The sequence below is a fragment of the Loxodonta africana genome, chromosome X (assembly GCF_030014295.1).
Source record: "Loxodonta africana isolate mLoxAfr1 chromosome X, mLoxAfr1.hap2, whole genome shotgun sequence".
In the NCBI taxonomy this organism is placed as follows: Eukaryota; Metazoa; Chordata; class Mammalia; order Proboscidea; family Elephantidae; genus Loxodonta; species Loxodonta africana.
This window is the reverse complement of record NC_087369.1, coordinates 23,817,609-23,832,104: the sequence shown is the minus strand read 5'-3', so window position 1 is coordinate 23,832,104 and position 14,496 is coordinate 23,817,609. Positions and strand designations below refer to the sequence as shown.

General features: G+C 38.4%; 1 protein-coding gene across 4 annotated transcripts in view; it reads right to left on the bottom strand.

The window, feature by feature from the left end:
- Positions 1-14,496, bottom strand: part of PHEX (phosphate regulating endopeptidase X-linked) — a 244,095-nt gene that overhangs the window by 61,230 nt on the left and 168,369 nt on the right. For all 4 annotated transcript variants that reach the window (XM_064278085.1, XM_064278084.1, XM_064278087.1 and 1 more), the window contains one exon: positions 10,336-10,439. In XM_064278085.1, the coding sequence (XP_064134155.1) occupies positions 10,336-10,439 (104 nt within the window). The remainder of the gene's footprint in view (positions 1-10,335; positions 10,440-14,496) is intronic.

Sequence of the window (14,496 nt, the reverse complement as noted above, 5' to 3'; positions counted from 1 at the left end):
CATGGCTAAAAGGGAGAGGTGGAAATCATAGATTAAGCCAAGGTAGGGTATGGGGGTCTATGCATTCCGGGAGCCTATGGTTTCTAGAGCCAGGATAGGGTAAAGAGTTGGAAAGGAATGAGTAACAAAAGAACAGTGTCTTAGCTACATAGTGCTACTGTAACACAAATACTACATGTGGGTGGTTTTAAAGAAAATAAATTTATTTTCCCTTAGTTCTGGAGGCCAAAAGTTCAAATCAGGGTCTTGGCCATGTTGATTCCTTCCTTGGCAATAGTCCTGGGCGTTCCTTGGTTCATTGGCTTATAGACGATCCTCACGTGGCATCTGTCTTCCCTGGTATATGCTCACCTCTGTGTCTAATTTGCTCTTTTTATAACTCAAAAGTGATTAGGTTCGGGACCCACCCTATTCTGGTATGCCCTCAACTGTCAGATTGGTTACATGATAGTAGAATGTATTACAGAAGGTGATCTGCCCTTCCCAAAGTCAACTGATTTAATCCTGTGATTAAGTCATAAGAGCATATGGCCAGAATTTCAATACATATTTAAAAAAAAAAACATATTTTAGGGGGACATAATTCAACTCCTAATACCTAAAGAGCATAAAAAGAGCTAACCAAAATCAAAACCAGAATATCAGTCAAGGTTAAAAAACTGGGCCATGGAAGCCAGGTTTCAAAAAAACCCTTTCCACAAAACTTAAGTAGAGAGGTGGACCCAAGATGGCAGAATAGACACACACGTCCAGCGAGCCCACATTACAACAAAGACCCCCCAAAAAAAAAGTGAAATGAGTATATTTATGACAAGCTAGGAGCCCCGAGCATCAAAGACAAGCTTAGAAAATGAACTGAGGGGCACAGGGAGGAAGAGACCGTTCAGAAGCGGAAAGGAGTTACCAGACCTGAATCACGGGGAGCCCTCAAGCACCATTCCCAGAGCGGCGGTGGTGGTGGGCTGGTACTAGCGTTTGGCCGCAGTTTCCTCAGGGAGAGGCAGCCAGCCACACAGCCTACTCACACCTCCGGAAATGGAGAAGAACAGCGCTCTCTGCAAAAGCTAAGTACTTGCATATATCTTACTGCACCTCCCCCCACCCCCAAGCTGGCTTCAGCAGCTGAATTCCCTGGACCTGAGAAAGGCCCTGTTGGCCGCCTAGAGCCATCCTCCCGGCCTTGGAGAAGGAAAAAATTTGCAATTGGGGGAAAAGATAATTTGCCAGCTCCACTAACCAGGGGAGCTCAGGACAGAAGCGGATCCTGTCCAGGCATAAACAGTCTGTGGACTTTGAGCACCTTTCCCTTCTGCATGGACCTGTGTGGGCCTATTTCAGAAGAATAGGCCCTTGTTGGCAGGCTCCAACCATTTCAGCTGTACAGTGGAGAGGTGGGTGTTTGATGTTTGACACCGCTTTGCCTATGAAACAGGGTCCTCACCTACCCACATCAGCGTCCTAAGGACTGGTAGCTCCACTCAGGTTACACAGCCACCCGCGACAGGGGTCCAAGGATAACTGGTACCTCCCAGTCCTTACAACCAAAAACACTGGGTGCCCATGGTCTGTCTACAGAGCCCACCCACCTGCACACTCTGGGAAACAGGGACATGCTTTCCTCAGAGACACTTAGGGGTTGGTTCTCATCCCCCTGCCTTGTTCAGAGCGTGACCACCTGCTGCAATCAGCTACTGGTAAATACACCTATCACCCCTACCCCACTAAGACTGTAGGACAGAGCCTGTACCACACACTTGATGATCAGCTACCTGGACGCCTGAGCTGAATTCATACAAGAAAACTGAATGGATTCTTAGACTGATATACCTGATAACAGTTCTAGCCAGCTGGGGACAGGACACCAGAGCTCCAAAGGTGAAAATAATCAAGGTAGCTCACTCAAGCAACCCATAGGGGTATACCAAAACAAAACAAAGCAAGCAGCTATGACACAGTAAGCAAGCATAAACTAATACAATAACTTATAGATGGCTCAGAGACAACAGTAGATATCAAGTCACATAAAGAAACAGGCCATGATCACATCAACAGGCTCGCAAAACAAAGAATCCAGGGATCTTTTAGATGAAAGTGCATTCCTGGAATTACCAGATGCAGAATACAAAAGTTTAATATACAGAACCCTTCAAGACATCAGGAAGGAAATGAGGCAATACGCAGAACAAGCCAAGGATCACACAGATAAAGCAATTGAAGAAATGAGAAGGATTATTCAGGAACATAATGACAAGTTTAATAAGCTGGAAAAATCCATAGACAGACAGGAATCAGAAATTCAGAAGATTAACAATAAAATTACAGAAGTAGACAACTCAATAGAAAGTCAGAGGAGAAGAATTAAGCAAGTAGAAGCTAGAATTTCTGAACTTGAAGATAAATCACTTGGCACTAATATATCTGGAAAAAAATTAGATAAAAGAATTCAAAAAAACTGAAGAAAACTTAAGAATCATGTGGGACTCTATCAAGAGAAATAACCTATGAGTGATTGGGGTACCAGAACAGGGAGGGATAAGGGAAAATACAGAGAGAATTGTTGAAGATTTGTTGGCAGAAGACTTCCCTGATATCATGAAAGATGAGAAGATATCTATCCAAGATGCTCATCGAACTCCACATAAGGTAGATGTTAAAAGAAAGTCACCAAGACATATTATAATCAAAATTGACAAAACCAAAGATAGAGAATTTTAAGAGCAGCTAGGGATAAACGAAAAGTCACCTACAAAGGAGAGCCAATAAGAATAAACTCAGACTACTCAGCAGAAACATGCAGGCAAGAAGGCACTGGGATGACTTATTTAAAATATTGAAGGAAAAACATTGCCAGCCAAGAATCATATATCCAGCAAAACTGTCCCTTAAATACGAAGGTGAAATTAGGACATTTCCAGATAAACATAAGTTTAGGGAATTCATAAAAACCAAACCAAAACTACAAGAAATACTAAAGGGAGTTCTTGGGTTAGAAAATCAATAATATCAGGTATCAACCCAAGACTAGAACACTGGGCAGAGCAACCAGACAGGGAAACCCAAAAAAAAAAAAAACCTCAAAACAGGGTAACTGCGATGTTATTATATAAAAGAAGACAACATTAAAACAATAAAGAGGGATTAAGAAATATAATCATAGATCTTCCATATGGAGAAGAAGACAAGGCAATACAAAGAAATAAAAGTTAGGTTTAAATTTAGAAAAAATAGAGGTAAATAATAAGGTAACCACAAAGGAGACAAACTATCCTACTCACCAAAATAAAATACAAGGAAAAAATAGAGACTCAGCAGAAACAAAACCAACAACAACAAATATGAGGAAAGGACAATATATAAAGATAACCTACTCAGCACAAAAAATTAAGCGGGAAAAAGAAACTGTCAACAACGCATAAAAAAAGACATCAAAATGATAGCACTAAATTCATACGCATCCATAACTATGCTGAATGTAAACGGACTAAATGCACCAATAAAGAGACAGAGAGTGGCAGAATGGATTAAAAAACAAGATCCATATATATGCGGCCTACAAGAGACTCACCTTAGACTTAGAGACACAAACAAACTAAAACTCAAAGGATGGAAAAAAATATATCAAGCAAACAACAATCTAAAAAGATCAGGAGTGGCAATATTAATTTCTGACAAAATAGACTTTAAAGTTAAATCCATTGTAAAGGATAAGGAAGGACACTATGATTAAAGGGACAATACACCAAGAAGATATAACCATATTAAATATTTATGCACCCAATGACAGGGCTGCAAGATACATCAAACAAACTCTAACAGCATTGAAAAGTGAGATAGACAGCGCCACAATAATAGTAGGAGACTTCAACATAGCACTTTGGCGAAGGACAGGACATCCAGAAAGAAGCTCAATAAAGACACGGAAGATCTAAATGCCACATTTAATCAACTTGACCTCATAGGCATATACAGAACACTCCACCCAACAGCAACCAACTATACTTTCTTTTCTAGTGCACATGGAACATTCTCTAGAACAGACCACATATTAGGTCATAAAGCAAGCCTTAGCAGAATCCAAAACATTTAAATATTACAAAGCATCTTCTCTGACCATAAGGCCATAAAAGTGGAAATCAGTAACAGAAAAAGCAGGGAAAAGAAATCAAACCCTTGGAAACTGAACAATACCCTGCTCAAAAAAGACCAGATTACAGAAGACATTAAGGATGGAATCCAATGAGAATGAAAACACTTCCTATTAGAACTTTTGGGACCCAGCAAAAGCTGTGCTCAGAGGCCAGTTTATATCAATAAATGCACACATACAAAAAGAAGAAAGGGCCAAAATCAAAGAATTATACCTATATCTTGAACAAATAGAAAGAGAGCAACAAAAGAAATGCTCAGGCACCAGAAGAAAACAAATAATAAAAATTAGAGCATAACTAAATGAAATAGAAAACAGAAAAACAATTGAAAGAATTAACAAGACCAAAAGCTGGTTCTGTGAAAAAATCAACAAAATTGATAAACCACTGGCCAAACTGACAAAAGAAAAACAGGAGAGGAAGCAAATAACCCAAATAAGAAATGGATGGGTGATATGACAACAGACCCAACTGAAATTCAAAGAATCATATCAGATTACTCTAACAAATTTGAAAACCTAGAAGAAATGAATGAATTCCTAGAAACACACTACCTACCTAAACTAACACAAACAGAGGTAGAACAACTAAATACACCCATAACAAAAGAAGAGATTGAAAAGGTAATCAAAAAACTCCCAACAAAAAAAAAAAGCCTTGGTCCAGAAGGCTTCATTGCAGAGTTCTACCAAACTTTCAGAGAAGAGTTAACACTACTACTAAAGGTATTTCAGAGCATAGAAAATGACGGAACACGACCAAACTCATTCTATGAAGCCACCATATCCCTGATACCAAAACCAAGTAAAGACACCACTAAAAAAGAAAATTACAGACCTAGGTCCCTCATGAACCTAAACGCAAAAATCCTCAACAAAATTCTAGCCAATAGAATTCAACAACATATCAAAAAAATAATTCACCATGACCAAGTGGGATTCATACCAGGTATGCAGGGATTGTTCAAGATTCATACCAGGTATGCAGGGATGGTTCAACATTAGAAAAACAATTAATATAATTCATCATATAAATAAAACAAAAGACAAGAATCACATGATTTTATCAATTGATGCAGAAAAAGCATTTGACAAAGTTCAACACCCATTCATGATAAAAACTCTCAGCAAAATAGGAATTGAAGGAAAATTCCTCAGCATAATAAAGGGCATCTATACTTTTTTTTTTATACAAAGCCAATAGCCAACATCATCCTAAATGGAGAAAGCCTGAAAACATTCCCATTGAGATCGGGAACCAGACAAGGATGCCCTTTATCACTGCTCTTATTCAACATTGTGCTAGAGGTCCTAGCCAGAGCAATTAGGCTAGACAAAGAAATAAAGGGCATCCGGATTGGCAAGGAAGAAGTATAATTATCTCTATTTGCAGACAACATGATCTTATACGCAGAAAACCCTAAGGAATCCTCCAGAAAACTACTGAAACTAATAGAAGAGTTCAGCAGACTATCGGGATACAAGATAAACATACAAAAATCAGTTGGATTCCTCTACATCAACAAAAAGAACATCGAAGAGGAAATCACCAAATCAATACCATTTACAGTAGCCCCCAAGAAGATAAAATACTTAGGAATAAATCTTACCAGAGATGTAAAAGACTTATACAAAGAAAACTACAATACACTTCTGCAAGAAACCAAAAGAGACCTACGTTAAGTGGAAAAACATACCTTGCTCATGGATAGGAAGACTTAACATTATAAAAATGGCTATTCTACCAAAAGTGATCTATACATTTAATGCAATTCCAATCCAAATTCCAATGACATTCTTTAATGAGATGGAGAAACAAATCACCAACTTCATATGGAAGGGAAAGAGGCCCTGGATAAGTAAAGCATTACTGAAAAAGAAGAACAAAGTGGGAGGCCTTACTCTACCTGATTTTAGAACCTATTATACTGCCACAGTAGTCAAAACAGCCTGGTACTGCTACAACAACAGATACATGGCCCAATGGAACAAAATTGAGAATCTAGACATAAATCCATCCACATGTGAGCAGTTGATATTTGACAAAAGCCCGAAAACAGTTAAATGGGGAAAAGACAGTCTTTTTAACAAATGGTGCTGGCATAACTGGATATCCATCTGCAAAAAAAATGAAACAAGACCCATACTTCACCACATGCACAAAAATGAGCTCAAAATATATCAAAGGCCTAAATATAAAATCAAAAATGATAAAGATCATGGAAGAAAAATTAGGGACAACGTCAGGAGTCCTAATACATGGCATAAACAGTATACAAAGCATTACAAACAATGCAGAAGAGAAACTAGATAACTGGGAGCTCCTAAAAATCAAACACCTATGCTCATCCAAAGACTTCACCAAAAGAGTAAAAAGATTACCTACAGACTGGGAAAAAGTTTTTAGCTATGACATTTCTGTTCAGCACCTGATCTCTAAAATCTACATGATACTGCAAAAACTCAACTGCAAAAAGACAAATAACCCAATTAAAAAATGGGCAAAAGATATGAACCAACACTTCACTAAAGAAGATATTCAGGTGGCTAACAGATATATGAAGAAATGCTCACGATCATTAGCCATTGGAGAAATGCAAATCAAAACTACAATGAGATTTCATCTCACTCCAACAAGGTCGGCATTAATCCAAAAAACACAAAACAATAAATGTTGGAGAGGCTGTGGACAGATTGGAACACTTACACACTTCTGGTGGGAATGTCAAATGGTACAACCACTTTGGAAATCGATTTGGCGCTTCCTTGAAAAGCTAGAAATAGAACTACCATACGATCCAGCAATCCCACTCCTCGGAATATATCCTAGAGAAATAAGAGCCTTTACACGAACAGATATATCCACACTCATGTTTATTGCAGCACTGTTTACAATAGCAAAAAGATGGAAGCAACCAAGGTGCCCATCAATGGATGAATGGATAAATAAATTTTGGTATATTCACATAATGGAATACTATGCATCAATAAAGAACGCTGACGAATCTGTGAAACATTTCATAACATGGAGGAATCTGGAAGGCATTATGCTGAGGGAAATTAGTTGCAAAAGGACAAATATTGTATAAGACCATTATTATAAGAACTCAAGAAATAGTTTAAATGGAGAAGAAAATATTCTTTGTTGGTTACGAGAGGGGGGAGGGAGGGAGGGTAGGAGAGGGATATTCACTAATTACACAGTAGATAAGAACTACTTTAGGTGACGGCAAAGACAACACGCAATACAGGAGAGGTCAACACAATTGGACTAAACCAAAAGCAAAGAAGTCTCCTGAATAAACTGAATGCTTCTAAGGCCAGTGTAGCAGGGATGGGGGTTTGGGGACCATGGTTTCAGGGGACATCTAAGTCAATTGGCATAATCAAATCTATTAGGAAAACATTCTGCATCCCACCTTGGAGAGAGGCATCTGGGGTCTTAAATGCTAGCAAGCAGCCATCTAAGATGCATCAATTAGTCTCTACCCACCTGGATCAAAGGAGAATGAAGAACACAAAGGACACAAGGTAATTACGAGCCCTAGAGACAGAAAGGGCCATATAAACCAGAGACTACATCAGCCTGAGACCAGAAGAACTAAATGGTGCCCAGCTACAACTGATAACTGCCCTGACAGGGAGCACAACAGAGAACCCCTGAGGGAGGAGGAGAGCAGTGGGATGCAGACCCCAAATTCTCATAAAAAGACCAGACTTAATGGTCTGACTGAGACTAGAAGGACCCCAGTGGTCATGGCCTCCAGACCTTCTGTTGGCGCAGTACAGGAACCATTCCCAAAGCCAACTCTTCAGATAGGGATTGGACTGGACAATGGGTTGGAGAGGGATGCTGGTGAGGAGTGAACTTCTTGGATCAGGTGGACACTTGAGACGATGTTGGCATCTCCTCCCTGGAGGGGAGATGAAAGGGTAGCGGGGGTTAGAAGCTGGTGAAATGGACACCAAAAGAGAGAGTGGAGGGAGGGAGCAGGGTGTCTCATTAGGGGGAGAGCAATTGGGAGTATGTTGGCAAAGTGTATATGGGTTTTTGTGTGAGAGACTGACTTGATTTGTAAACTTTCACTTAAAGCACAATAAAAATTAAAAAAAAAAACCTTAAGTATAAAACTGGACAAAATTGTCAACAAACAGCCATTGTAGAGCTCTAGAAATTGGCCAAAGGCAGAAAACAAATTGAAAAGTGTTTATTCTTGAAAAAACTGCTAGAGCTTGGGAGTAAGTAGAAGGGAAGTCTGTGGCCTTCTTGCCTCAGGGAGTTCCCACTGATCCCAGCTTAGCCTGTGAGAGCTTAGTTTTATCAAGAAGGGGCTGATAGAAAATTAGCAGCTCTGCTGCCACAGAGGGTAGACTTATTTTGGAGGGACTGTGAAAACTTGCAGTTTTTTTCAGCTAAAAGTGGCAAACTTGGTAGGAAACAAATGGGGAAAACCCACAGTTTTGCTAGCCTGAAGTTATGGATCCCAGTGGGATAAGTGATAGACCAGCCAGAATTTAAAAGGGAGATCCTGGAACTGAATGAGCCATAGAAGGGCTAGATAAGCTCAGTCATCCTTGGCTGCCTGGAAAACTAGGTACACGTACAAGGAAGACCCAAGAAAGTCCACAGGGAAGTAAATGCTAAGGCAGATTGAGAATCGGCTACAAATTTCGGCATGCGCCTCAACTCCAAAAAACAGATCAGTTGGTAGCAGATAGAAGCCCTGCAGACTCAAGGTGTTTGAGCACAACCTCTGCCCTAATTATTGGTTGGCCATGAAATTATGCAGACACAGAGGCGGCCACTAGGAGGAAGGCAGACAAAAAAGTGAACATAAGAATTAAGAAACCGAACAAAGACGTCAGTGGCCACATATTGCAGGAGAAACAGATTCTGTAGTGTAAGTCCAGGAAACTTACTTTTATGAAAACCTCAGAAAAATAAATCAGAATTAGGAGTTGCTACATTATTTAAAATATCCAGTCTTCAACAAAAATTATAAATTATGCAGAGAAAAAGGAAGTGTTAAAAAAGCAGTCAATGAATACTGTCTCTGAGCAGGCATAGATTTTGGATTTAGCAAAGACTTCAAAGCAGCCATTATAAATTCATTCAAAAAGTTAAAATAAAATATGTTCAAAGAATTAAAGGAAAATATGATGACTCAACAAATAAAGAATTACAACAGAGAAACAGAAACTATTAAAAAATGGAAATTCTGGAGTTGAAAAGTACAATAATCAAAATGAAAAATTCACTAGATGGGCACAACAGCAAATTTGAGATGGAGAAAGAAAGAATCAGTGAATTTGAAAATAGATCAACAGAAATTACTCGATCTGGAGAACAGAAAGTAGAAAACATTGGAGAAGTGGGTCGTGGTAGAACAAAGTTTAGTCCCAGGAATCAAAAGCACCATTCAGGCAGAAGAGAGGGCAATCTAAACCTGGGCTGAAGAATTTCTCAATTTTAAGCTTTTTATTTGTTTTAAAAGACAGAAAATAATAGCACCTGCACATCACAGAATTGACATGAGGATAAAATGAATTAAAACATGTAAAGCACTTAGAACAGCATCTGAACATTGTGAAGACAAAATAATTGTTAGCTGCTATCATCATTATCATTACAATAATATACTCTCCACTAGTGGAGGAAATTATGGCTACCCTGACCCAACACCATGTAAGGAAAGGGAAAAAGGTGAATACATGATAACTGCTACTGGATGAAAATTATATAGCTAGCAGTTCTTTGACACTGATTACCACAACAAATATATTCTAGTCACTTCATAATTTTATAATTAGTTCTGATCATACTTTATTTTAAAAATACTTATTCTTTTTTAAGATTTTCAAAAGTTTCTGAGTGTGAAATTCTAGGAAAACTTTTTTTCCACATAAGTAGATCTAGAAATAATTTTAACATTTGTACCCTAATAAGCTCTCTCTCAAATGTACTGAAGTTAGGAGTGTGGAACCCATAATTAGATTGAAGATCTGAATCACATAATACCAGAAATAAGAGTTGCCAAAACATAACACAGGCTTTGCCAAACCAAGATTAACTGGCAAGCCAGCTACTCTGAGTTGAGGGAAATTACAAAGTTTGATCCAAAAAGATCCACTCCCCACCAACATATTTATCTATTTCACTGCTTTTTTTTTTTTTTTTTTTTACTCACTCTGTTTTTGGAACTGCTTTTCTCAGCCAGAAGAAATCAGACTGTGCTAAATACTTGCGGGTTTGCAGGACGTTGCCAAAGTAGTCAGATTCTGAAAACTTGATCTGAATGAAACAAACCACAAGCATCATTGTTCTAAGTAAAGATAAGAGATGGCTCTGAAATGAGATTCCAGTGTACCAGTGAGAGGCCAGCCTAGAAGCTTTGCCCGTCACAGCATTTCAGTCGTTACCATTTAACCTGGTATTCACAAAGCCATGAAATTTAATCTCAGTGATTTTCTTTTAAAATAAAAAGCTTAAAAATCAATATGGTCATTTCTGAATCACAGCAGAAAACAAAAAGCTGCAGTAATTTACAATGCATTTCATTTACTTTATAATTGAAAAATCTACTTTAACCTTTATGGAACATATTATCTTGGGTTTGAAATTTCTTGCTTCACATGAGTCTTTGATCTTTTCTAAAATGTGTACTTTATTTATTTGTTACATAGGTTCTGCTAATAACAGGCAGTTTGGTCAGCAGAAGCCGCCTTTAGCTTATAGATGATGATTTAGTCAAATGCTAAAATTCAATTTACTGTAATCAGCATTTGTTCATAAAGGAAAAAAAAAAGAGATTCAGAGACCTATTTTCCACCCTAAGCACAAGGAATCACCAGAATAATTTAATTATTAACAGAATTATCTATTAACACTCAAAAAAGGCTCTAGTGACTAAAAATTAGTGAAATTACAGAGGCAAATCATAAATTATATCTTGCATGGGACAATAGAAAGTTGACAACTCACAACAATAATGTCTATTAAAATAAGGAAACAGACAATTGATTATAGAGTTTCTTTTCTCTTTTTTTTGGAAGGAGAATGGCAGACAGTTTCAATTCTGTAGGTGCTCCGTCCACAAGATTAGCAGTATTCAACCTAGATATTGGAAATAATATCCGTGCACAGTAAAAGCAATGGTTTGTAATGATCTCTGGAGTTTGGGTTTGAAAATATATTACTGTGGCAGATAAAAATAAGAAAAACACATAAGAAAATTCTGATTAGTTGTAACTTTCTGTAAATTTAAACCCTGATACTCCTTTAAGAAGTAAAAATTAAAGGAGAGCAACTGCATGTATATGAAACACACAGGCAGCACATTACAGATATGAACGAATACCTACAACCTGATGGTTCTAGACTTGACAGTCGCCAGTGTCAACCTCCTGTCTACCTTCTCCCTAACATACAGTGGGTGCTCATTGTGTCTGTGCAGTGACTTTTGTTCATGATTCGTCTGAGCAAAGATTCCAGTAGGCCAGGTCCAAATCTAGAGAAAGGAGTAAAGTAACTGGAGGGATGTGGAGAAAGGCAGGAACAAAAGGATCAGTTGCTGGCGTCTTTGATATTCTGCTTGTCCAACAAGTTATAAACATGTGACTTTAAATTGTCCTTCCCGCAAAACCCGTGGTGGGTGGAGGGGAGGCTGATAAATCAATCCTGGCATATTCAAAGAATGAAAAATGCTACAGCAGTTTCAATGAATGGCCTGTGTGCATGAACATGAAATAATCTCAAAAGAAACACTGAGTGAATAAGGCAAGGTGTACATAGGAGAGAATTTTAAAGTTTTAAAATACATAAAATAATACCAGATACTATATTATGAATACATACCTATGTAGCAAAAGCGTGAAGAAATGCCTGGAAATGCTAAGCTCTGAATTCAGGATAGTGCTTATATCTAGAAAATGAGGAAGGCTGGGTGGAAGGGGATTAGATCACGGAGGATTACCCAGGGAATTTCAAATGCATCTGTTTTATTCATTTAAAATGGGTACGTGCAAAAAAAAATTTTTTAATGTGTACATGCATGTATAAAGCTATCATGATAATACGTTTAATATTTGTTAAAGCTGCAACTATTCAAAATATTGTATTACATACTTCCCCATATATTTGAGATGCTTCGTAATAAAAAGAAATCTTACGATCGATTGTATTTTACCATAGCGATTTTCTCTTAGCTTCAGAAGAAAGAGTAAGCGCCTTGTTTTAGGAAGCAACCTTAACTAGCGATCCTAATGCATGCCCGGATTGTATCTTTAAAAGGTGTGTCCATTGTTCAACCTGAAAAACCTTTTTCAGCTTTTGTTCCCAAGATGGCTTTGCCAGACCTTTTGTAATGTGATTATAACTGATAGAAAATTCAGACATGTTCTTGGATTAGAACGCTTTCTAGGAAATTTTCCCAAAGGCATTTCCTTTAAAAATATTAACTTTTTTGTGGGAGGGGCAGGGGTAGTAATGTCAGTGGAGTCCTTTTTACTTTCAGAAGAGTTTGCTAACTCTGATACTTTACTGTTCCATATGAAAAACTTGACATTCAGGTTGGTCTAGGGGCAACCCAGACCAATATTACCAATATTATGGGTCCTTTTTCATTCCTTTTATCTGTTTCCTAAGTTTTCTGCCATGTGATAATACTCTGATAATTTCAAATATTTCAATAGGCCCTTGAGTGAGAAATAACTATGAAACCCAGCAACGATTTGGAAAGTTCTGCTTCTGGAGATAGCAGCAAGAACGAATGCTGCATGAATAGTTTGAAACCACTTGCAGTCTTCAAAACAAAGTGGTTTAAACTACGCAAGGGACAGTAATTGGCTCAAAAGCCTCTTGTCCTTTCAGTTACTGGTGAAAAATTCAGGTCAAGCTGATAATGGCTTTCAATCAATTCCATCTCTAAACTTTTCAATTGAGTGACCTTTGGGGAACTAATTGGGGCCGTTCATTTCCTAGGAACAGCTGTCCAGATCATAAAATTCAGGGGAACCTGGATTCCTTTTCTTGGAAATCCTATCCTGGATACCAATCACCAAATGCCACAAACTAAATAGAAGAATAAAGCTATTACCCCCATAGGTGAAGAACTCTCAAGAAGGACAGACGAAGGAAATGTGTTCAGCTTCTCTGTAGGATGAATAAGCACATGTTTGTAAGTCACTACATATGCCAACAGGAAGTATAGATTTTAGACCACCTTTCTAGAGCCCATTAAATTCATTTAAAGATACTCAGAGATACATTCAAATATCTATAAGAAAGATTTTATGTTACTCATCCAACAAATTTTTTGAACACTTAATGGAATCCAGAATTTGTATCTTTATTTCCCGTTATTTGAACAGCAAAGTAAAATGCAAGACTGATGTTTTTAAATGGCCTTGCCAATAAGTAATGTGCATGTATACATATATGAAAAAAAACCAAACCCACTGCCATCAAGCCGATTCTGACTTACAGCGACCCTGTAAGACAGAGTAGAACTGCACTATAGGGTTCCCAAAGCTGTAATCTTTATGGAGGCAGACTGCCATTCTTTCTCCCATAGAGCAGCCAGTGGGTTTGAACCACCAACCTTTCGGTTAGGAGCCAAGTGCTTTAACCATTGTACCACCAGGGCTTCTGTATACATATATACATACCTACAATGCAGGGCGATGCTCAAGTTTAACAACCTACATATATGGTACACTATGGAAGATGCAGTTCCCACAGGCAGCCATGGAAGGGTGATAGAGGGAGCGCCAGGCATCCAGCATACTAGCACTAAAACCAGATGCTTTGTCTCCCTTGTGGTGGTGTGGGGATCTGCTCTGGCCAGTGGATGCTCAGGATGGAGGCCAATGTGTGGGTGTGTGAGAGTTACAGAGGGCCGGCTGGAAGGTTGGACATGAAGGCACCCCCTCCAGTGACCACTCTTTGCTCTCCTGGGCCGGGGTAGCCAGGGGTCATTTGAGAGAGCTGAGGGCAATGTTTGTTTTATCAAATAGTACAGAATTATTTCAAGATTTTAACAATTTGTTTTTATGGCACATTCCATCTGAATATCACTTTGCTCTTGCATAGCGGAGCTCTGTCAGTTATACACACACACAAACACACACACACACACATACACACATGACTGTTCCACTAGCCAGAGCAGATCAAGACCCACCCCAGAGAATATTATATGGGTTCACATAAAATCTATCTCTATATGCATATTTATATGTATGTATGCGTGCATCACTCACCAAAAACATTGATGATCTCTAAAAAAAAGTACTCATATCTAATTCTCCTAAGTAAATGGGGACCAGCTATGATTCTGACTTTAGCCCCT